Raw genomic sequence first — 25686 nt, 5'->3', positions numbered from 1 at the left:
TTTGCTTGTGATTCTTTTACTATTTGGGGTCATTTGTGCTTCTGTATGAATTTTAAGATTGTGATTTCTAATTCTGTGGAGAATATCCTTAGTATTCTGATGGGGATTATTTTGAATCTGGAAAGTTTGGGGGGTAGTGTGGACATTTTAAAAATATTAATTCTTCCAATTCATGTACATGGCAGGTCTTTTCATTTTTTGTGTATCTTCAATTTCTTTCACTGGTATCTTATTATTTTAATTATAGAGTTTCTTCATTTTTCTTGGCTAAATTTATTTCCATGTAATTTTTTATGTGTTTGTAGCTTGCATAAATGGGATTGTTTTCATTTCTTTCTCAGCAAATTTGTTATTTTTACATTAAAATGCTACTGGATTGCTGGGTGAGGTAGCACAGGCCTGTACTCCCAGCTACTTGAGAAGCTGAGGCAGGGGAATGGCAAGTTGATGCCAGCCTCAGCAATTTAATGAGACCCTAACTCAGAGTCTCAAAACTTCAAATAGGGCTGGGGATGTACTTCAGTTGTAGACCTTTCCTTATCCAGTTTGCACAAGGCCCTGGGTTCAATCTGCAAATACAATTAAATGCCACTGATTTTTATATATTGATTTTGTAACCTGCAGGTTTGATACATTTATCAGTTCTATTTAGTCTTTTGATGAAGTTTTCCTATATATAGAATCATATCTGTAAAGGTTTTTTTCTATTTGTATACTTTATTTTTTTTTTTCTCTTACCTGATTGTTCTGGTTAAAACTTCCAGCAGATTAAATAAGAGCACAGTGAGATTGAACATCCATTTCTTGTTTTCTTAGAGGAAATGCATATTCAGTATGTTATGTTGAAGTAGGATTTTTCTTTTTTTCATTTTTTTGTGCTAGGATTAGAACCCCAGGACCTTGCACATGCTCTACCACTGAGCAGCATCCCAGCCTAAGGTATGATCCTTCTATACTTAATTTCTTTATGGTTTTTATTATGGAGGGATGTTGGATTTGATCAGATGCTTTCCCTGCTCTGTTGAAATGATTTTTACCTTTCATTATTTTGATATGTTGTATTACTCTATGGATCTGCAAATGTTGGCCATCCTTGCATCCCTGTGGCTAGTCCTACTGGATCAAGGTGTGTAATGTTTTTGACTTGCTTTTTTGTGTGTGTGTTTAAAGAATGTTGGTATCTATGATCATCAGGGATATTTGCTCTATAGATTTCTTTTTTGTTGTGACTTTGTCTAATTTTAATATCAATTTGCTAATCTTGCAAACTGAGTTTAGAAGAGTTTCCCCTCCCTTTCAGTTTTTTGGAATAGTAAGAAGAAATGATGTTTGTCCTTCCTTTAAAACTTTAATTTGGTAGAGTTTAGCAGTGAAGCCTCCTGATTCTGGGCTTCTCTTTTTTTCAGAGTTGTTTTATTGCTGATTTAATCTCATTACTCATTGGTCTGTTTAAGTTTTCTATATCTTCATTATTCAGTTTTGGTAGGTTATATGTCCAGAAGTTTACGCATTTCTGTTGGGTTTTCTAGTTTGGGCATATCATTGTTCGGAATAGCCCCTACTGGTCCTTTGTTTTCTTGTGGTATCCATGTCTTTTTCTTTTTATCTCTGATTTTGTTTATTTGCATCTTCTCTTTTTTCTTTGTTTAACAAATCTTTGTTTTGACTTTATCTGCTCTGATCTTTGATTCTTTCCTTCTATTAAATTTGGTCCTAATTTGTTCTTTGCTAGGTCCTTGAGAATACTGAATCATTTATTTTAAATCCTTCTGTTGTTTTGTTTTGTTTTGTTAATGTAGGCATATAATGCTATAAAATTTCCTCCTACTCCTGCTTTTGGTGTATCCCATAGATTTTGGTGTGTTGTATTTCTATTTTCATTTGTTTTAAGAAATTTTTCATTTCTTCAGTGACCCATGGTGTGTTCAAAAGTATGTTGACTAGTATCTATGTATTTGTATAATTTCTAAAGTTATTTTTCTGGTTGATTCCTAGTTTTATTCCATTGTGGTCAGAAAAGGAATATGATATGAGTTAGACTATTCTTTCTTCTTTTTTTTTTGTTTGTTTGTTTTGATCTGGGATAAAAGTTCTATCTTCATATTCAGATATGATTCTTTCTGTTTTACCTCATCATTGTTGAAGCTTCCAACTATATTTTTCTTTGACTTACTAAGTTCTTCACCGCTAAGATTTTTGTTTGATTCTTTTTCATGATCTTTACCTTACAAATTTACTTTATAAATTTCCCTTTCATCCTATGAATTATTTTACTAATTTTTTTGAAATAGTCATTCTGTATTTTCTTGAATCTCATTGACTTTTTAAAATTGATACCATTGTCTATGCCTGTATGATGTCTCTGTGTCTCTGTGTGATGTCTTGCTAGGTTCCATATCTCTAAACCTGAAATGCACCTGTTTATTTGTTGTTCTGGTTCATTTTGGAGGAGGAAAGAAGTGCCAGGCATCTCTACCTGGCCATCTTGCCACTCTCTCCAAATTTTTTTTTTATTCTTAGGTCACACACTTTTCAGATTCTTGAGTTATCATCCTGTTGTGTTGTTTTCCGATTCGTAGTAAGGCATTCAGGTCTGAGTTCAGCATGACTGTTATGTCTGTGAGGGTTAGCTGTTTATTCCTGACTGTATGCTAATAGGATGCAGTTTTTATGTAATTGAAACTTTCTCACGCAACACATTTTATTTTGCTTTAAAACATATTGAACCTGTTGCTTTTGTTATCTCAGGTATTTTTCACGGGTATTATTTTTATTTACATTTTTCTAATTTCATTTTTGGCAACATAAGATCTCTTGAATATCTGTCTTTTTTTTTTCCATTCTTATCTTGACTGTTCCTCTTCATTCTTGTGCATTCTTCTCTAATTTGCCTCTCTATGGTACTACTTTGAAGTCCTTGTCTAGTCTGATACACGGTTGCTGGGAGTCAGAAACATGTCTGGAAAGGAAATATGCATTGGTGGGCCCAGCACTTAGTGGTTGTGAAGGCCATTGCCCAGTTAGTTGTGTAGAGTAAGGAGAGAGCCCCTTTTATATTTAGTAGAAAAATAAGCCTATGGATGAGACCGGGAAAGAAGCTGTGCTAAAAAGATCAAAAGGGAACTTGAGTCAGAAATGAGAGTCTTGTGAGCACTTGAACAGACTGGAAGCAGGTATAATTATGGGTAACTGTGTGGCTCGTGCATGGCCTTAATCTGAGCAGTTCAATGGGAAAGCAGTATAAGTGGAACAGAGGAAGCTGTCTTAAGACCCTTGGCTGGTAAAGGAAGGAGAGAGATTGGGCCCATAACCACAGAACAGCCTATTTTTTGAGGCCCAGTCCCCACATTAAAGGGAAGAAGCCAGTGATGAGGGCAGTTGAAAGAATAGAACAAAGCATAATAGTGGAAATGTATGAAGAAAATATGGTCAGTAACAACTTGATTCACTTTTAAAGGGATGAGGGAAATCATCTCATCTAATTATTTATTAGCCAGATCCTTGTTAAGTTCTTCCCATGCGTTGTTTTCATGATTTCATTTGCAAAGCAATGTCAAAAGTACCTGACCAGAGAGTGAACTGACCACTGGAGAAGCTAGGACAGTGTCATATGAAATATATTTGGATTTTGTGCCTGGTTTCTGTTATGAAGCCCCTAAACCTTTGGAATAAATGCATGCCTTTACATTTTCCAAGCCGAAGACTGAATTTGACTTAAAACAGCAGTCACAATGTGATTGGTAGGAGTGGGGATTTCTTTTGGTATTCATAATGAATCCCTGAACACCTGTGTTCATACTGATGAAGTGACTGGGTGGGGCCCCTGTGGAAGGAGCTGCTCTTTAGAAAAGCTGAGCAAGTACAGGATTTGAGAGCTGGAATTTTCATCCCTGCAAGAGAGCAGGCCTGGAGTTAAGCTCTTTAAAATGTTTTCAGCAAGATCCCTGATGAAATTCTGGGTTGCTGAACACATGGAGGTGCCGCCGAGAGGGTGAAAAAAAAAATTTATAGCTGGCCGGTCAGCAAATCACTACCTGTGATTTGCTCCAAAGTGAGGAGTACTTTCGCAGGACTCAGCCTTTAGCCTGTGAGGCCTGACTAGCTTGAGGTAGGTAGTGTCAGAATTGAACTAGGAACACCCGTCAGTGGCCTCTGGAGGTGTGCTTGGTGTGTGAGGAAAAGTGTGTGTACTTTTTGTTACAGAGGTACAGTTGGGTGTGAAAGCAAAGAGGAGGGGAAAGTCTTTTCCCTTACTCTAGGACTTGTATGGGGTCCCCATGTAGATTAGTGCAAAAGACTGGATTGAGGAAGAATATGGGCTTCATTGACCAGGTCAGTAGATGAGAAGATGAAGAAGGGAAGCTAAAAATAAAATTGTTATTGTAAGTGCTAGACACTTTTATGCTTTATTCATTTAATCATCATAAATGTCATGATAAAAATGACATTAACTTCACTTTAAGGGTGAGGAAAAAACAAAGCAAGGGTTAGAGCTCACGTCTTCCAGATGGCAAAGCCTCCATTCTTATTTCCACCTGCCAGAGGGGGAAGGAAGAGGGTGGAGGTAAGATCCTGTGGATTCTGGTCCCATCACAGACCACCATGGCTTGATGTAGGAACTTTGATTCTCTGAAAAGAGATAAAGATGTAAACATCTTGTAAATGAGTATTTTTAACCAGTAATTTTGGAAAAATCATCGATATTTTAAAAAGTTGACATATCTAAGGTTGCCAAGTTATCAATGAATTTAGTGAAATTCCATAGAAATTCACTAGGGGGCATAATTTGACCTTTTTCTGAAGATTAAGGATTTAACAGTAGTCCTCAACCTACCTTGTTTATATGGCTCAATTCTGATACTAGAAAGCCTCAAAAGCAGAACAGATTGAAAGAGATGGATTATATAAGAGAAATTAAATTGAAGCCATCCATATCACTAATGGAGCTCTTAGAAAATTAAGAGCCCAGCGAGTACTATGAAGAAACTTGCATGCCTTTACATTTTCTAAGCCACAGACTGAATTTGACTTAAAACAGTAGTCACAGTGTGATTAAGTAAACATGGAAGGAAATACATCTTAGGAAATTTTTCATATGTTTAAGAATTGTTTAATAACATGAAAGAATTCATGTAGTCAAGAGAAGTCCCTCCTGCCTTTCACCATTTCAACCTGTTGAGCTTTATATTTCTCCCTTTCTCACACCTGCACTGCAGGATGAGTTTATACTAAAATTAGTTGAAATTTGGCAATCAGTGAATCAGTATTGACTATTAACCAAAGCCCAGGTTTTCCATTAGGGCTCACTCTTTGTATTATACATTCTATGGGTTTTGACAACCGTAGAATGGCATGTATCTACCTTTACAGCATAGAGAAATTCACCACCCTAAAAATGCCCCATGCACCACCCATTCATTCCTCCTTCCCTATCCTGGGGCTCCTGGTAGCCATCTTCTTACTAAGTACATTTTTGCCTTTTCCAGAAAGTTATTTCATTGAAATCATATGGTATATGATTATAATAAGAAACACAGTGACCACTTGTTACCAGCCAGGACCTCTGCAGATAACTAGAACTGCAGATGCTCACGTCGCTTGTATGAAATGGTACAGTATTTGCATATAACCTACACATGTCCTCCCACATAAGGATCTTCCCATATCTCTAGGTAACTTTTAATACTGAATACAATGTAAATAGTTGTTATACTGTATTGTTTAGGGAAAAGTTTTTACACTTTCAGTACAAATGGAATTTTGATTTTTCTTAAAATTTTCCAGTCATAGTTGGTAGATCCCAGTGTTTAGGGCTGGCTGTGTATATTTTGCCTTCTGGATTCATAACAGAGATCCTAAATCCCTTGTAATTTCCTGAGTAATAATTGTGATAGGAACATCCTTTGACATAATATGTGGTGTTTTGAAGTGCTCATCAGAACCCTTAGTATTTCCAAGGGATAGAAATGTCTTCTTGGTATTCATAATAAGTCTCCCAGAGCATACCCAAATTAATGCTAATGAAATGACCCTAGATAGCTTCTGGATGGGGCAAATGCCCAGAAAGAGTTGATCAGAGGATTGGAGCTTTCAGCTTCACCCACCAACTTCAGGAAAGGGTGAAGAGGAGGCTAGAGATTATACTCTGTTAAGGCTTCTGAAGATGAGGATTGATAAACTTCCTGGTTGGTCAAAGTGTCCACATAATACACCCAGCTCCTAGGGGGGAAAGCTCCTCTCAGGACTCTCCTGCCTCTTCATCTGACCACCCATGTCCTGTAAACATGTTTCTCCGTTCTGTGAACCATCCTTGCAGAGTGTTGGGTGAGAACCCCATTGGTAGTCGGAAGCACAGGTACCTCCTGAGACTTGCATTGTCCTCTCAGCTGAGGTGGGTTTCCCTCCCAGGCATATACTTCTTTTTTCTTGCCTTGTTGGACTAACTAGAACTTGAACTACTAAGTTCAGTGGGAGTGGTAAGAGGGGTCGTTTTTCCCTGCCTTGTTTCAGTCCTAAGAAAGAAAATGAATAGTCTTTTGCTGTTTTGAGTCCACCTCACCAAGTTTTCTTTAAAAGAAGAGCCTGAGAACTCCAAAGTGTTTCACTCTTGATGGCCCATAATCTCCCTTGAAAAGGTGGCTCTGCTTTACTAAATAAATTTCTGTATTTCTAACTGGTACACACTGAAATTCTTTTCTGTCACCTATGTCAGGAACCCCTCTTGTCCTCAGTTATGGTCCCCTCTCTGGAAACGCTTTTGGAGTAAGGCTGGTCCCACAGAAGGGGCTAGGAAGTCTTTCCTCTGCCTCCATTTTTTGGAAGAGATAATAAAGAGTTGATATTATTTCTTGCATATTTGATAGAATTCACTGGTAAAACCTGAGCCTGCTGCTTTTTTAAAAAATTAATTATTTCCAGGTGTGGTGAAATAAGCCTGTAATTCCTGCCACTTGGGAGGCTGAGGCAGGAGGATTGCAAGTTCAAGGCCAGACTCAGCAATTTAGTGAGTCCCCAAACAATTTGGCAAGAACCTGTCTCAAAAATGATCTGGGGATGTGGCTTATTGGTAAAGTGACTCTGGATTCAATCCCCAGTACCCCTCCCTAAAATTAATTACTGGTTCAATATTTTGAATAAATACAGGGCTGCTTAGGCCTTTTATTTCCTCCTTGTGTGAGTTTTGATTATTTCAGTCTTTTAATGATTTAGATCATTTCATCTAAGTTATCAAATATGTAGCATAAATTTAAAGTTCGGGGCTGAGGATGTGGCTTGATGGTAGAGCACTTGCCCAGCATGGGTTCAGTCCCTAGAATATTTCTTTATTACCTTTTTACTCTTTATTGAATCAGTATACTGTTATGATATTCTTTCTAATATTGGTGATGTGTTGTTCTCTCATAACTTGACTAGAGATAGATAAGTTTTGTGTATTTTTTTCCCCAAAGAACTAGGGTTTGATTTTGTTATTTTCCTCTTTCAATTTTCATTCATTTCTGCTCTGATTGTCATTGTTGTTAGTTTTTTGTTTTTTGTTTTTTTAATTAGTGTGTGTGTGTGTGTGTGTGTGTGTGTGTGTGTGTGTGTGTGTGTGTGCGTGTGCGCGTGCGCATCTTGGAATGGAACTTGGGTGGAGCCTGACAATGTTTTTGTTGGTATGTCCAGTTGAGGTCCAGGTCCTTGACATCCCCAACAAAGAACTGAGCAAAACACACCATAGTAAGAGGCAAAGTACAGACTTATTGAAAGTGAAGGTAGCTAAGGTAGAAGGGAGTGGTCAAGAGAGAGGGGTTTACAACCCTGAGTTCTAGAAATTAGTGTCTTTTGTGCTGAGCCGAGAAGCGTACTGTACATACCAGATTGTAGCCTACCCCATTTGCTCACATTTTTTTACCTTATGGTACCTGGTTAGAATATTTTCCAATTTCCTAATTAGAATATTGCCCACTTTACCCCCATTGATCATTTTTAAAATATCCTGTCTGGGGGGAGGGGGTCATGGTAATAAGTCCTCAGTGACTGTATTTGTCATGGTAATGGGACTTATCCTAAACAAGGACATGACTCCTCTCCCTGTCCTGTCTTTCAGTGGCATCTTTCTTATTCCTGTCTCTGCCACCTTGGCATCCCTGAACTCCTACCTAACAGCAACAGGAGGCACGTGCTGTAATACTGAGCCTCACCCCAGCCCTGCTTTCTCTAGTTTCCTAAGGAGGAATTTTGTGGAGTTGAGATCTTAACTTCTTTTCTAATATGTGCATTCAGAGCTAAGGAATTTTCATTTACTTCAAAATATTTTAATTTTTTTTAGACTTTGTTGATTATTGATAAATGTGTGCTTTTAATTTCCAGATATTTAAGGTGGGGGGAGTCAATTCCAGCTGTCTCTGTTAAGATTTCTAGTTCAATTTCATAGTATTTTGAGAACATTGTATGATTTCTGATTTCCTTTCTTTTAAATTTCTTTGGTAATGGGAATTGAACCTGGGGCATTTTACCACTGTACCACATCCCCTGCCCGTTTTTTAAAATCTGATACAGGGTTTCACTGAGTTTCTTAGGGCCTCCCTAATTTACTGAGGCTGGCCTTGAACTTGGGATCCTCCTGCCTCAGTCTCCCAAGGCGCTGAGATTATAGGCATGCACCACCACATCTTGCTCTTCTGATTTTCTTAACGTGTATTTTGTGTCCCAGAATAGGATATTATTGCTCTGTGTATTTTGCTGTTGTTGCATGGAATATTCCATAAATGCCAGTTAGATGAGTTGATTATTGGTGTTTAGTTCAGCTGTCTCCTTACTGATTTCTGTATGCACTGTGTACTAGTGACTGACAAGGGTGTTGAAATCTCTAATAGTGGATTTGTCTATTTCTCCTTTCAGTTGTATCAATTTTCATTTCGTTTTTTTTGAATCTTGTTAGGTGTATATGTATTTACAATTGTTATGTCTTCTTTACATTATCATTATGTTAACAAAAAAAATTCTGTTTAATGTACTGATTGGCCTTTAGAATGAATGTTCCCATGAGTTGAATAGAGGAGGTTGGTTATATAGACAGAAAAGCATAAATAAAATTAAAGCAAATCGGTGGTTTCAAAGTTACTTTCCTTGTAAATGTTAAAAGAAGGGATTTCCTTATGCTAGCCAAAAATAACTTGTTAGGGGACTTGACCTATGTAGGAAAGATCTAAGTTTACTTTTTGCCCCTGCAGTTTAGGCAGTTTTAACCTGTGTATAACCAAGGATATGCAAACGGGGGGGGGGGGGGGGGGGGAGTAACAAATTTATTAACAACATCAGGAGCACAGCCACACACAGGATGAGACTCAAAGGACAACTAGGCAGAAGGGCTGGGCTCAGGCCTCCCGGAAGGGAGGGTGGTGCAGACTGTGGAATGTTCAGGAAGGAGGCCCACAGGGAGCCAGGATTACAGTATTATTTTACTTTTGGAATCATAGCTATCAGATTTGTAAATTTTCCTTTCCATTGCATCTTTGCTGTTCATTTTTCCTGCCTTCTCTGTGTTTAATTGGGAATTTTATATGATTTTATTTGATCTCTTCCTTCATTGTGTCAAGTGTATTTTGGGGTTTGGGGCGGGGGTGGTGTTTGTTCATTTGTTCGTTGGTTGGTACAGAGATTAAACTTGGGGCACTTTGCCACTGAGCTATATCATTTTAATTTTTTGAGACAGGGTCTTGCTAAGTTGTTAAGGCTGTCCTCAAACTTGTGATCCTCTTCCTAAGCCTCCCAAGTTGCAGGGGTCACAGGCATGTGTGTGTGTGTGTGCACACACGCGCTCCCGCACACGCGCTCCCACACCTAGCTTCAGCTGTTTTTTTTTTTTTTTTAATAAGTTTGTAACGTTTTCCCAAGGCTTGACAATTGTGGTATAATAGAGATATGTTTGGTCCTTATCCCTGGTTCCTATCTAGAGGCAAAATTCCTGGAATTTTCAGAGTGGTAGGAATATCTTCTGTTATTTATACTGAGCCCCTTTGATAAGTCTGACTTATGCTAATGAGCTTCTGGATGGGCCATTCCACTTGTTGGCGACCTAGAGATGATAGAACCAATTAGATTGTTTGAAATTTCAGCCCCACCCTCTTCCTCTGGGAAGGTGTAGGAGCAGGAAAACATGCTCCATTAAATACTCTTCAGATTTGATGAGCTTCCGGGTTGCTGAACACATGGTAGTGCTGGGAGGCCGCACAGGCCCAGGGAAGGCGCTAGAACTCTGTGTGCCCTCTCCCACTCTGCCTCCCTCTACCCATCTATCTAAATGTATCCTTTATAATAAACTGCCAAACTCTTTCCTGAATTTTATGAACTGTCCCGGAAAATAATTCTAACCCAGGAAGAGGGTTGTGGGAACCTAGGTTTACAGCTGGTTGGTCAGAAGTATGGGGGGCTAGGACTTGGAATTGGCATCTGAAGTGATGGCGGTTTCTGGGACTAAATCTTCAACCCATAAGATCTGACAGTTTCTCCAGGTAGATGGTGTCAGAAGTAAATTGGAGGACCTCAGGCTGGAGAATCCACTGAAGGCCAAGCTCACACGTGCTGTGAGTGAGTGGAGAGTAGAGGGTACAACAGTCTGAGTTTTCTTATTTTGCTCTACAACAGAGTAGACCTTTTATCTCCTCCAAGTCAATGATACTGAACTGCTTCCAGTATAGTAGCAGATGGATAGAAAACATTGCCATCGTGCCATCTCTGGCCTTCAAACCAGTTCTGGACCCAGAGAAATGATGTACAAATTCACATTGTCAGGTGTGAGTTGGCTCCTGGAGATTTTGATTTATTAGGTCCAGATGGTGCCCAGGAATGTGTATTTTAAAGCCACTCCTCTCCCTACCAGGCTCTCTTCTTCCCATGATCTGATTCCAGGTTTGGAATCCAATGGCCTAGAGGTTTCCTAAAGAAGAGAGGTAAATCTTAGCTCAAGAGGTAGTAGAGGGGTGAACTTGAAAACAGTACGAGAAACGAAAAGCCAGCCACAGAAGACCACATTCCGTGGTTCCTTTTATATGAAATGTCCAAAGTAATCAAATGGTGTGAAAGAGCTTCTGTAAACTAATGGGTGTCACATAATTCGTGCATCATCATATGTGTAAGGTAGCTGAAAAGTTGGTCAGAGCCACCACTCCATGGTCCCTTCAGACTAAGTGACATTAAGTCATACTTGTTATTAGATGGTGAGAAGAGAGCCTGATGTTGTACCCCCATCCCACTCCCAGGGGTGAAGAGGGAAAAGAACAGCCATTCTTCTTATTTCATCTGGTATCAGGGGTTACTTGAAGGGGAATGGGTGAATGGCAAGTGACTGCTGATGGTTTTAGTTTCCTTCTTGGGTAATGAAAATGTTTTGAACTTTGATTATGGTGATAGTTATACAGGTATGAATTGTTTTGCTCGAATTCGGGACCCCCAAAAGATCACCAGAGACCAGGATTGATGTAAGCAGCAAAGAGGTGTTTATTGCGAGCTAGCTCGATCCTCCGGGCGCACACAGCAACTGGTGATGCTGAGAGGCCCCGAGCCCAGGATTTGCAGCAGTTTTATACACTCTTTAGGGAAGGCAGGGACTTCACATACATCATAGCTTCTCTTAGAAAATCATCACACACCACGGGAAAATCGTAAAACAACTCTAAAACATGATTAGCACAGTCACTGGCGGGAACAAGTTGGGTAGGGGTGATTGGCTAGTACAAGAGGAGGAGTCGTTTGAACTGATTGGTTTAGGGGAGTATGTGCTAAACTGCATGGTTTCCCAACATGTTATCAACCACCATAAACTACTGGGAGGGTCATCTGACATCCCAGGTATTTTCCTGGGATGCTGATGTGCCTAGGAGTGCTCTGTGGGGCTTTCCAAGGACAAGGGTCACACCCCCTTCCTTAGGGGACAGGCTTTGCTCTGAGGTAGAGGCTGGTTTTCCAGAATGGACTACAATTCATTGATTTCTGCTCCTTGGAAGGGTGAATTATATCTCAATAAAGTAGTTTTTTAAAACTAGGCGATAAGAAAGGGAGAGGTTAAAAATATTTTTTAAAATTGGGAGGGGACAGTTGGGAAAACCAGAAAAAAAGGCCGCAAATGGAAGCTTAGAAAGAGGCTCTTTAAAAATGCTTTTTATTTATTTTGTTCGCACATACAAACACACAATCTCTAGTTTTCTGAGAGTTATAATTCTGGGAATTCCAACTCCTGGAATACTGCCCTATAAAAAAAGCAGGCTTGGGGCTGGGATTATGGCTCAGCGGTAGAGTGCTCGCCTTGCATGTGCAAGGCCCTTTGTTCGATCCTCAGCAACACATAAAAATAATAGATAAATAAATAATAAAGTTATTGTGTCCAACTATAACTACAAAAAATAAATTTAAAAAAAAAGAAGCAGGCTTAAGAGAAAAATAACCTTTGGGGTCCCCTCTAAGCCATGGCCAGAACCTATTGGAAGACAATAGTATTAGAGAAAGAACTAAAGACCAGAAATTTAAAGTACAGTGTTTGGAAGGAGTTTCGTAATGAAAAATGAAACTATTTTTCACAAATTTTACATAATGAGTCCAGCTGAGCTAAGGCTTAAGATCAGTAACAGGTGTTCTCTTCCTCTTTGGCACAGGCATGGTGTAGATATATAAATGCAGGTGGAGATACAGTTTGTTGGAAAGCACAGTAAGATCGCCTGTGCCTATGTTCAGTTTCCACAGTAATAATGACACTGTTGGTTTGTAAACATAACCAAGGGCTTCATCCTTTTTATTAATGGCTTTCTGGGTTCTTTGGTATTTGTTATCACTGCAGCTCTTCTTTCTATTTGGTGTTAATAGGTCTGATGTGTCAGATTCTCTCTTATTTGTCACTGACTTTGATTTTGAGTATAGCGGTCGCCAGTATCACTTCTGAAGGCTTCCTGGGAGCCCATTTATTTTGCAAGATTTGTAGTTTCACTTCACGACTCATTTGTATCTGTGAGAGTCTGATAGAAACTGATGTTAATTATTAATTATGGAGGAAATAAGTCAGAGAATTAATCTTATAAGTGGAGACTTTATTAATGAAAGCTTTTATTTAACAGTTCTTGCTTTCCCAGTCAACTGTGTGCCCCAGACGATGAATCTTTGTGCAAAAATGAGGTGTCTGTATTCACTGGGGTGCTAGTTAAATCTTACTGTTTATTATACAATTTTAAAATGTGATCACCTCTTCTAAACATGCCAGAAGTAAAGTAGGGAGGTGAGCAGGATAGAGTGAGGTGGAGATTAGAGGCAGGGGCTGACTTCCTGATAATAAGGGCTCCTTTAATTCCATCTACCCTGGAAAGGGATAGTAATCTCAGTAGTACTGCTAACTTGGGTTGGCTCTGTTACTCCAAAGTCCACAAGCTTCTAAAATTTTATTTTACTGCCTTTCTGGCTGAGGGTGGAGTAGGTGTGGGGTGCAGGGTTTGATATCTAAAGGTGTCTCTTTTTTTCCTTTTTTAATTTTATTTATTTATTTATTTATTTATTTATTTATTTTTTTGCAGAGCTGGGGATTGAACCCAGGGGTATTCTACTGCATCCTCAGGCCTCTTTTAAAATTTTTTGGTAATTTACTTTGAGACAGGGTCTTGCAAGTTGCTGAGGCTAGACTGCCTCTGCCTCCCAAGTTGCTGTGATTATAGGCATGTGCCTCCACATCCTGCTTTTCATTTATCTTGTCAGTCTTAATTCTGCACTGATACCAAATGAAATGTCAAGATATTGCTGTTCTTTTCCCTCTCCACCCTTAATATTGAAGGAGTGGGGGGCAGGAAGGCACAACACCAGGCTCTCTTCTCACCATCAAATAACATAGGTGATTTACAACTTAATGTAACTTAGTCTGAAGGGATCATGGAGTAGTGGCTCTGGTCAACTCTTCAGCAACCTTAATATGTATGATGATAACCGACTTGTGTGATGCTTATTGGTTTACAGATACTCTTTCACACCAGAAATTGCACAATTCCTGTAACTACACTGTGAAAGCCCTGCCCAGTGTCATACACCTGTAATCCCAGTGGCTCAGGAGCTGAGACTAGAGGATCACAAGTTTGAGGCCAGCCTCAGTGACTTAGCAAGGCCTTAAGTAACTTAGTGAGATTCTGTCTCAAAATAAAAATGGCTGGAGATGTAGCTCAGTGACAGAGTACCCTGGATTCAATCCCCAGTTCCAAAAGCAGAAAACCATGTCCTCATTTAACCAGTGTACTTGGGCTTAAGAGTCTGAAAGGGAATTGAATGGCATTATGTATCTAAAACCTTCAGACCCAGGTCTTGTGCTACACTGCTTCTTTTCTTGAAGGACTTCAACTACAGTAGCCTTACCAACATCCCTTTTTTAGTTGTAAGAGAGCCTGTGAACATTTCCCTCCATGATGGCCGCTGGACTGGTTGACTGTATTTAAAGGATATGTTTTAATGACATTTTAAAATCACAGTGCCTTAAAACTATACCATAATATAAATTCCTATGGGTAGCAGTTTTTGTCCTTTTACTTTCTAATAGTTAATTATTAATTTACTATTAATGATTTAATATGGGTTGGTTTAAAATGTAAGCCTATGTATAATCTACCTTTTTTTTTTTTTTTTTAAGTCCAGCCTCTGTACGAAGCTGAAATCCATCACCATCATTCAAAAATGCAATGGAATCTACCACGGACTGTGTCTCGGCTGGCACACAGGACATGCTTGGAACCACAGAAAACTGGTCTCTTTGGACACCGCCAGAACTTAAAGGGACCATTACTTTTGAATAACACTGAATCTAAAGTAGTTTGGGTTGAAGATCCTCAAAAGCAATGGCTCCACTTACCTGCTGCCCAGTGCCTTGCAAAGGAGAGGAAGTCATCGGGTACTCAGATACCCCGACAGGGGGTCCTTTGCCAAGAACAGTGGGAACAGGTGGTTTTGTCCAAGAGGGTTTTGTCGTCCAGTGCCACAGGCAAAGGGACTCCTTCAGAAAAAAAGGAAGAGCTTGATCCTTTACAAGACAAATCTATTAGTCTTTATCAGCGATTTAAGAGAACATTGAGGCAATATGGGAAAGTTTTGATTCCTGTGCATCTAATAACTTCTGGTATTTGGTTTGGAACATTTTATTATGCAGCCATAAAGTAAGTTTTGCTTGATTGACTGCCCTTCACTAATTTATTAGAATGGTCATCTTACTTTTAGTCTTAAATATATATTTTTAATGCTTTAGTTTCTTTCATTGATAGAAGCTAATTGCTTTTTGTAGCTGTTTTTCACATTTTACTAAGAATGACTAATGTTTGCTTTCTTCGCACAGGCATTTTGCTACATTTTCTGCATCATCTCATTTAATTCTCATGGTGATTTAATGATATAAATAGTGCAATTTTTTCCTTTTTATGAATGAAACCAATAACTCCAGAGGTAGAACCTGGACAGAAACCCCAGTCAGGCTCCTCACTGCTGTGCTGACGTCATCTGCACACATCAGAGTCCAGAAGTAAAGTACCAGTCTCAGAAATTTGGTAGCACTATTAGTTCCTTACTTAACATATTTCTTACAGTGTTTAAAAATCTGGAAAGATACCTGTCTTCTTGGATGTGTGGTTTTGGTGGGAAATTCCAAAGCCTGTCTACTATTTGTTGTTTACGCAAAAAAATGGAACCACTGACAGACTTGGGCTCTGACATTACTCATCCAAGTAAGTGTCAGGGAAGGGCATCTTGTGATCAGAAGTGAATCTGGAAGGCATGGCTTCCTCCCAGTTTTGTAGAACACAAAATCTCTTAAGTCCATCATTCTTTAAGTTAAACACAGTTCCTTTTATGGTAAGGTGTATTTGTGGTGCTATGGCTGGTGGTGCATAAGCCACCAGCGCTCATGTCCTGGCAGGGCCATGTGCCTGGCCTCGGGAGCCAGAGGGATGGCTTTACCGCTTCATTCAGCTCTCTTGATGGACTTAGAATTACTTTACCCTTCCCAGAGTCCACTGGCTTTCAGCATTCTGTTTTACTTCATGGTTTGGTGTTGAGGCAGTAATGAGACACAGTGGCTGCAAATGGGAAGCTGTCCTTGGCAAAGCATACTGCCTCCCAAGATGGTGGAATGGAGTCTGCTTATTGGGAAACATGGGGTTCCAGATGCCTCTTAGCACCAGTTCTGAAAGGATGGGCTTTCTTTATCTTGTATAATTGACGCTGTTCTCTTCCTCTTCATAAAGAATTGTTCTTTCTGAAGAAGAACTTTGTATACTTTATGGAATTATTTCTTTGTTTATTAATGACATTTTCTGAACATGTTTAATATTTATAGAACTCTTCAAAACTGCCCTTAGGTTTTTGGCAGAACATAAAATTTATACCATTTTTAAATAAAAGTTATTATAGGCATTCAGTCCCACATGATTCTACACAGTGAATTTTTTTCTTGAGCCACTAAGGATTCTTTTGAAAGAAGTTTTGATACTTATTTGTTCCTTCTGGCCTTAGAGGGAGAAAACCTAAGGTTTTAATTAATTGGATACAAGATCCTCATTTGGGCTAATAAAAATAATTATTTTATTGCTGCTGCTTAAGATTTCTTCAGGTGAGGCAGTTGTGGGGGATGATTCTGTCATCTCTTATGAAATACACCCTCTTAGCTTCATCCCTTCTCCTCTTTTTCTGCAGAAGACTTCTGTCTAACCATGGTGGTCAAACTGACCACTTCATAACTGTATGCCTTAGCCGGCAGTGCTGCCAGCCTTTACTCTGGCTCAGTTCTGGTACAGCCTCCCCTGGCTGAGTGATGGAACCCGGGATCCTGGCTAAGTAACAGGACACGGGGTCTGATGCCTCCAGAACCATCCTCCTTAGTGTTTTTACTAGATACATAGACTTCAAAATAAAGATTGATGTGTTTTAAGTGAAGACTTAATCGCAAGTAATAATTAGAAAATAGAACTCATTGATGAAATTTTAAAAATTAGGATATGTTCAAATTGCAGATTATTTTTCACTGAGAGATTATTTTATTGCAAAATAGAAATTAATTGTATTAAATATAGTTTTTTTAATCCAGCCACCAAGAGGCTAGCTATATTTTAGGAAGGCCCCACACACCCCCAACTGGAAAAATGTCTGTTGTATGCTTGTTACTTAATATTAAAAGATTAGTGGCTGGAAGGATGAGCATCTGCCATCAGGCAGCATTACTGATCAGGTTTGTCTCAGTTACTCAGCAGCCAGCATGCTGCCTTTCTAGGCACCAGAGAGCACAGTGTTGTTCTATATTTAGTTAGAAAGTTCTGAGGCTTTTGAAATACTTTATTTTAGGAGCAGCTAAAGTAAAAGATTGTATTTTGTGTTGAGCTTTGTTGCTGCCTGTGTCCTCTGACCAGCAGAAGAATTCTTCTGATCAACACGACCCAGTAGTGACAGTGTTGCCCCTGCCTTTAGAAGCCTGTATCTGGGGGCTCTTTCTGGTTCCTAAAGGTGCAGATGCACACTCAGCCAGGGTCCAGGCTGATGTGCACTGTACGCTCTCCAGGCAGTGAATGTGCTTTGACCTGTGCGTCTTTTGAGCCACCTGTAGAGCTGCCAGGCTATGGGAGCTTCAGAGTAGAAGGTGACAGTGGGCATTCCTGTTTGACTTGGACCTTCATTAACAATGTGCTTATTTCCTTATCAGTAGCTTGAAATGTTATACCTTGTGCAAGGTGTGTGTTTGTTATCTCATTTTTATGATAAAGGAGTTTTTTTTAATCACTTGGGTTGGTTTTTTTTTCCAATTGTATCTTTTTTCCTTCATTTTATGATGTTAAATGTATAAATTTTATACAATGGGATTAATTGGAAACTAGGAAATAATTAAATAATTTCATAATGGTGTTGGTGGGTGATAGAAGAATAAAAGTAGCTTGTTATGGCAGGATGTTACCACATAGCTACTCTAGTGACTTGGTTAGATCCATATACAAAAGCCAGCTCTAGTGGCAGACCTTACCTTAGTGGGAGGTGTGGTAGCTTTTTCACAGCTATGGCACATACTAAGCAGATCTGCATAGAGCAGGGAAGGTTTATTTTGACTCATGGCTTCAGAGGTTTCAGTCAGTGGCCTGGCTCCAAGGTGGAAGCATGGTGGGACAGAGTGACAAAAGAGGGTTGTTCAGCTCATGGCAGCCACAAAGTAGAGAGCAAGGAGAGACAATCGTAGTCCCCAGGGGCACGTTCCTAAGGCCCTACTCCAGCTAGGTTTCACCTCCCACTAATGTAATCACATTATTAATTGGTCAATGGATTGATCCACTGATGAGGTCAGAGTCTTCACAATGTATTCACTTTCTTAAATCCCCACCCACCTCTGAACACTGCTGCCTTGGAGACCCAGCCTTTAAGAACCAGCACCTGCGTCTTTGGGGAACATTTTACATCCAAACCATAACAGGGTATTATTATTATCTAGAAAGAGATTTGGAAAAGAATTAAAGGTGCAGATAGACAAAATCAGATTGAACTTAAGAGTTGATTTTAAAATTTACCTCCAAATGTTCCTTCCACTGTTCAGATTTCCTTTTATTTTTTATAATAGGTAATTTTAATGGTCCTTCCTTGATGTCCATCAGCAATGTCTACTGAAAGTATTCTCTGGTCACTTAGTATCATTGGTGAAATCACAAAAGAGCTACACCTTTTCTCTAGTTCATCAAATTATTCTTTAATATTAAAAAAAGAAATTTATAATGACCATGATAAGGGTCGGGCAATTCCCTTTTCTGATGAAAGAGGGTAAGACACAATCATAGAGTAGCCATCTGGGGCCCTCCTTAACCAAGAGGAAAGCTCAGAAACACCAAGAGTGGGATAGAGGGACGTTATGTTCCCCTTGCAGTGACGCTCCAGCTGGACACAGTTCCACCTATCAATGTCCTGGGGGAGATGTCAACCTGAGGCCAGTTATGAGAACACAATCACAGAAACCCAAACTGAGCAGTGCCATACCTGCAGCCAGCTGCCTGCTTCAAGTTACCAGTGCCAAGAAAGAAATCCTGGAAACATGTCCGGGAGGAAGGAGACTAGAACAAGGGAAAATAGGACAATTTAGGGGATTTTAATGTAGATTTTGTATTCACTTACCACATACTATTGTGTGTGCTAAATTTCCTAAAGGTGATGATTACGTTAAGTTTACACAGGTGAATGTCCTTGTTCTGATTTGGGATGGAGGTTTGTAGTGTCTGCAAAACCTGTGCACTGAGAGAGTGGGATGATAAGGGCAAGTGAAGTCAGGAAACTGAAAATGCCCATGCTGGTGCTCGACAGCTCAGCATGGAGGCCCGTCTCCCCCTCCCCTCCAAGAATTCATTGCAGTGTGTAGTAATTGTTCTTTACCTGCCTTTCAGGTCTTAGAATAGAATCATCCTTTTAGAATAATTGAGTTTCCGAAAACCCACAGAATCATTTATTCTCTGTGTAATAGCACAATAAGTGATATTAAAATATTCTTTGCTCTTATGATAATAAGACTTGACATGAAATGTTAAAGGTAAAAATCTTATGTCTTGAAATGAGAGTTGGGTCATTGTAAGGAAGTAATATTTGGGTGAGGAAACAAAGATCAAGTAAACGACTCTGAGCCTTCTCTTAATTTACTTAAAGCTATTGATTTTGCTCTAATAAATGCTTCTACTTGCTAAATATGCTAATTAGGACATCTGTGTTTAGATGGTGAGACATGGCACTACTCAGAGGCTTGTGTGGCTACTGTATATTGTGTTTTGAATAAGATGTTGTCTTAGAAGTGCTTAATAATGCAGAATTAGCTTTTAAACAAAATTTATAAACAAATTATGGTAAATTTGTGGTTGTGTGTTTTCAGATAATCTCTGAAGGCTTTTTATGTATAACTTCCTTGTGCTTCTCTCATAGAGGAGTGAATGTCATTCCTTTTCTGGAGTTCCTCGGGCTGCCTGACAGCGTCGTGAACATCCTGAAAAACTCCCAGAGTGGAAATGCCCTGACGGCATATGCCATGTTCAAGGTGGGTGCCACGGCGGACAGCGTCCCTCCCTGTGAGACTGCCTGTCAGCTCTTCATAGTTCTTGTGACTTAAGTTGCCTTTACATGTCTGATGAATAACTCAAGTCATACAGTTTCCAAGTACAAATAAAATTATGGCTCTAGGAGAAGTGCCTAAGAAAAGCTGGACCGTGACCTGCCATGGTAGGCCACTGGACGGCTGTGTGTTTTCAGGGCGTTCTGGGTAGTTCCCCTGTTGACACTTTTGTCTTTTCTTCATCAGAGCTCCATAGGCTACCTGACGTGTTAGCAGGAGTCAGCATGTAGCCTCCTATTTACAGTAACTCACCTTTTGTAATGTAGCTCACCTTTTCTTAGTAAATGAAATAGTGAAGTTTAATTGAAATTGTTTTATGTGAAGAACTTTTCTTAGATTTGTCAGATGTCCTTTTACACATGAATGATCTGTAACTGCTCTGGATTCAGACAACATTGTGACTCTAGTTTCTACTCAAACAGGTCTTTATTTTGGAAGGAAAGGCTCCTTGTAAATTGTGACATTTAGCCAAATTAATCTCATTTTGTTTAGTTCACAAAATCTTATGAGGTTCTGTGATGCTTCTACCTAAGGGAAGAAAACAGGTAAAAAAATGTTTGGAAATTAGATGTTATTTTATTTCTATTGTATAAAAATGCCTTGAATTAGAATTTATAGTATTATTCAAAAATAGCATTGTTTCATTCTGTCATCCTTATTAGAGTCCTCTGAAATTTTAGATTTCCTTTTATAATAATGACTTGAGGGCCAAAGCTTAATTGCTAGCGTTTTTCTACATTAAAATGTATTAAATTCATAAATTATCAAGTTTCTAATTACATGAGTATAATTTAGCCTTAATATACCAAACTAGCATGATGACAATTTAAGCTATTTCCCTGATCCTCTTTGTTCCTTGTCCCAGGCACCTGTATCCTCTCTTTAAGTTCATGTCAGTCTCTGTGAGGTTTTCTTTTTAAGTGCTTGTTTTCTTTATTTGATTATGAGCTTCAAGGAATTCAGGATCATATCTTCATTCTCTTTGTTTTTACTATTCCTGAGACTGCATTTTGTAGGCAGAACCGTGCTCAGCCTGGGTTTAGGAAGCAGAGACTGACTGGTGCAGTGGTGTGAGCTGGGAAATGAGGGGACTTTCCTAAGTGTTTTCTGTAACGAACAGTTTCCCAAAAAGGACAACAGGCAGAGATGTCTTGCTTCCTCCAGTCAAAGCCCCAAAATGGCGTGTGGCCAAGGCGAGGAAGGTGCACACCTGAGCTCCCTCTTGCTCATTAAATGCACCTATAGTTTCATGGGTCAGACTCACCAGCCCCTGCTCTGAACCAAGTGCCATCTTCTTAGGTATTGGGCAAACACCAGTTAAATACAACAGCACAAAATACACCTGTCTGTGCAGAGCATAGACTTCAGTTGTGTGGGGACAGACTGGGGAAGCATTTGGAGAGATGAAAAAGATTAAGTTAAAAATGTAGACACACAGTGTGTGCAGCATTTAGATGGTGGTAAGTGCTAAGAAGAAAGAATTAACCATGAACGGAGTATGTGATGTATTTTTGTGTGTGTTTTTGGAGGCAGGGGTGCAATTGTAGAGGGAAAGTGCCACTCAGAAGTTCAGAGCGTGGTCAGGCAGCTCCAAGGGAGAAGTGTTCCAAGCAGAGGAAACCACAAGGGCCAAGTCCTGAGACTGTAGAGACTGGGGGTGTTTGGAGGCTAGTGGGAAGCCATTGTGCCTGGAATGAGTGAGTGTGAGAGAGATGAGAGAAGCCAGGTCAGTAGGCACTTGGGCACTATTGTGAGGACTTCAGCTTTGCTTCTAAGGGCATGGAAAGTTATTGGGCAAGTTTAAGCACTTGATCTGTTTCAGCAAAATCACTTGGACTGCCATGCCAATAGGCAAGAGCAGGGTGGAGGTAGGGGGAGCTGGCGTGAAGCTGGTGCAGTGGCTAGGCTGGAGTTCCGGTGGCCAGGTACCTGTGGTGGAAGGAGAGGCTGTCAGAAATAGATGGATTCTGGATGTATTTTGAAGGAGCTAATTGGTTTTTCGGATTGTTTGGATGCAACTTACATAAGAGAAAGGGGAGGGTGGTCTAAGCTATCTCCTTGGTTTTTGGCCTCAGCAACTGTGATGGAAAAGACTGAGAGGATCAGGTCTGGATGGACAGTTGAGATCCACAGGTGAGTTTTGAGTATTAAGTTTTGGGATCAAGTCGACATGCAAGTGGAAATGAGTAGAATATACTAGAAATTCATGGAAGGGGTTCAGTCTGGGGATGAAAATTTAGGAATTCTCATTGTACAGATGGCACTAAAGATATGAAAGTGGACAAGTCAGCATAGGGATGAGAAAGGAGAAGAAAGGGAAGGTCTGGGGACCGCGAATTGTCATGCTGTGCTCAAACACAAGTGTACAACAGGCATCCACAAGCTGACAGGAAGCCAGGTGGGGTGGTCCTGGCACTCTGTGCAAGATGCACAGAGGAGCTGCCCCCCGGGGAGGGGGGGTCGTCAGGCTGAGCTGGGGCTGATTATACTTGACAGTGGGTTTGGTTTCCTAGAAGTTTGGGAGCTGATGCAAGTGGGTAGTGGGGAGGCCATGTGGGAGCCTGCCAGAGTCAGGGCAGGGGCAGAGAGCGTTTGCGCAGCTCTCTTGCAGCTGGATCCACATGTGATGGCAGCCCCTTTGCCTGGATGAGTCCCTTCAGCCAATTCATCTCCTGTTTGGTTACAGTCCTTAAATCTCTGTGACCTCACGGAATCTCCTGGCTAGACTTCTAAGCTTTAGGTGAATTGTGAGGAGAAAGTAGCATTCAGCCTGGAAGAGTCAAAGGAGCAAGGAGCAGGATGTGGAGTGAGACTAAATCCAGCAGAGAAACCTTTGGCCCTCACTCCAATCCATCACTGAAGAAGTTGGCCCGGTTGGGAGCATAGAAGCAGGTGTGCCTTTGTTATTGTTTGGGGCACCAAGCCCTTTTTCTGATTTCCAGGTGAACATGCCCCCCAGGCCCACTAGTGTGAGGGTAAGGGCATCAGTACTGTGGACTGCAGTAATTCTTTAAGTCATGGGTTAGGTTGTATAGGAACAAACGTTGGTAAAGTGAGTTCACAGAAGAAACATCCCTTGTTAGGATAGAAAAGATTATAGAATGTTGCTACATTACTCTTGTGAACCAATGAATTATTTGTACATTGGTTATTACCAGGAATGTAAATTTCAACTTAATTTTATTCATAGTCATAATCATGTGTTGATCTGCCTGTTGGCTTTTTTCTTAAGATTGCAACACCAGCGCGCTACACCGTGACCTTGGGAGGAACCTCCTTTACCGTGAAGTATTTGCGCAGTCATGGATACATGTCCACACCACCCCCTGTCAAGGAGTATCTACAAGACAGGATGGAAGAGACCAAGGAGCTCATCACAGAGAAAATGGAAGAGACTAAGGATAGACTCACTGAAAAACTACATGAAACCAAAGAAAAAGTTTCTTTTAAGAAAAAAGTGGAATAGGGTGCCTTGTATAACAAATTATAGAAAGTTCCTGCACTTTAACCCTCTGAAGACTTTGGGCAAAGATAACAAGCTTCTGATTATTTTTTGATTAGTTGCCTAAGTAGACCAGTTCTCTGAGGGTTAAAGAATTAAGATACCTTTTTAAAGTTTTTAAAGTTAAATATCCTACAAAAATCAGTGTTTAAGAGGAAGAAATGAGCCTAGTATAGGATTGTATATCAGTGGCAGAAGGAAGCAGTGGCTACTGTTTTAGAATCCAGGGTTCTCTTCCTGGGTCTTCAGGATCTCTCTGCTTCATGTTCTCCAGTGTGTGCAGACCAGACCGTTGACTTCTTGAATAACCATGGCCCGTAGGCAGAGTGCTGATACTGGGGCTTAGTCTTCGTGTTATTCATTAAGGTTTTAACTATATTCAGTTCTCTGTGGAGACAGACTTGCACCTGTGAATAGGAGGGTATTAGTCTTTCTATGAAAAAGATCTAAAGTTTACTTACTAGTTAAAAATATAATCTTATATGAAGAAAGTGGAATAAAAATTGAATCCTATATATAAATAAGATGAATTGGTTACAGATAAGTGAAAAATGGACCCTTTCGAGATGACTTTTACCCAAAGCTTGTCAAAATCACTTTTTTAAAGCAATTATACAGCCAAAATGCCTTTTCAAAATTGGGTATTGGTTGTGGCCACTTAGAATATCACTTTCCAGTGAATCACTTCCTGTCGTCTTTACCTAATCTTTCAAGGAGAATTGAAGGTTTTATTAAGTTTATGGTTGAAATCAGATCTTCTTCAATAGCATCTCAGGCTCATGATTCCCAGCAGGGAGAGATTTGTGAGACCACAGGTGGGACCAGGATACTGTGGGGACAGCACTGCCCCTGGGCCAGAGGGGCCTTCTCCCAGAAAGGTAGTGCGACCTCCCAGTATCCAATCTCAGAGTTGGTGTTGATTTCATATGGAGTGAATCTTACAATTGTGGCTGCTGCTTTCTCTCACATTGAAGGAAAATACCCTTGCTTTAGTGTTCTACTTGATTGTTTTATATCGAATCTATCACTATCATTAAACTCTTTGCTTAGAATGAAATCTAGTGGTTGTCAGAAACTATGGGGGTGTACTTGGGTATGTGTGTGTTTTCTTTTATACTAACAACTTCTACTTCAGTTGCAGAGGAGGAAATGGCCCTTTCAGAGGCCGCTGCAAGAGAACGTCAGAGATTGCCTCGTGGCTATCCTGCACAATCCCTACTGTTTGGCAGGATTTTCCTATCAAATGTAAAGTTTAGAAAATAGTTCAAGGCTGGGACTATAGCTCAGTGGTAGAGCGCTTGCCTAGCATGTGTGAGGCACTGGGTTGGATCATAAGCACTACATAAAAATAAATAAATGAAGTCATTGTATCCAACTTCAACTAAAGAAAAACATTAAAAAACAAAAGAAGAAGAAAGTTCAAAGGGCAAAAATGTTGCATTTGACACCTCAGATTGCTCTGTAGGAAGTCCCTCAGGGACTGTGCTGTGTGGTTAGAATCTTCTTGGGTTGGGGAGTGGCGCAGGCACAGTGGTGCCTCTGCTTTGCTGGTGCGGGGTGCAGTGGGCTGCCTCATGTTGATGGCACAGTATCAGATTTAAATATGGTTACACATGTGAGCATGTCTGTAAAACAACTGGGATATGAAATGCTAAGATAGTAACAAATTTCTTGTTTCTTTTTATTCACTTTTGAGTGAATCTTACAGTTTCACTGGATTAAAATTGGTGTTACATGGAATTCTTTTTCCTAAGATAGTTTCCTTTTACCTTTCACAGTTTACAGGGGATATTAATTATAGGGATAAGTTGGGTTTATTAGACATTATTGATGATTTTGAGACTAAAATTTGCTTTTCCTGAGTAGGTATCTTTTATTAAGTCTATTTGAGTTTTGTCAGCAGTCCAGTTTCATAATTGTGTTTATCAAGATGCAAAAAATCAGATATTGCTTAGGCATGCTTTGAAGGTATGTGGTTAAACAAAACAAAACAAAACAAAAAACCTCTGAAGATTTGGGAAGTTCTGTGGTCATTATTTAGCATCATGATGGAGTGATAAAAATGTTGTTGCCAGCATAT

The 25686-nt window shown here is 39.8% G+C and overlaps 1 protein-coding gene across 2 annotated transcripts in view; it reads left to right on the top strand.

Annotated features, from left to right (window-relative positions):
- Nucleotides 1-24663, top strand: part of Fam210a (family with sequence similarity 210 member A) — a 34349-nt gene extending 9686 nt beyond the window's left edge. The window contains exons 2-4 of one of the 2 annotated variants that reach the window (XM_078030501.1): nt 14638-15152; nt 19918-20029; nt 23337-24663. In XM_078030501.1, the coding sequence (XP_077886627.1) occupies nt 14677-15152; nt 19918-20029; nt 23337-23570 (822 nt within the window). In that variant the 5' untranslated portion in view covers nt 14638-14676 and the 3' untranslated portion in view covers nt 23571-24663. Of the gene's footprint in view, nt 1-14632; nt 15153-19917; nt 20030-23336 lie in introns of both variants that reach the window. The other variant, XM_078030500.1, reaches the window with a different exon arrangement.
- The last annotated feature ends 1023 nt before the right edge of the window (nt 24664-25686 follow it).

This window comes from Ictidomys tridecemlineatus, chromosome 13 (assembly GCF_052094955.1).
Source record: "Ictidomys tridecemlineatus isolate mIctTri1 chromosome 13, mIctTri1.hap1, whole genome shotgun sequence".
In the NCBI taxonomy this organism is placed as follows: Eukaryota; Metazoa; Chordata; class Mammalia; order Rodentia; family Sciuridae; genus Ictidomys; species Ictidomys tridecemlineatus.
The sequence above is the reverse complement of the archived record's forward strand: the minus strand, read 5'-3'. Positions and strand labels throughout refer to the sequence as shown.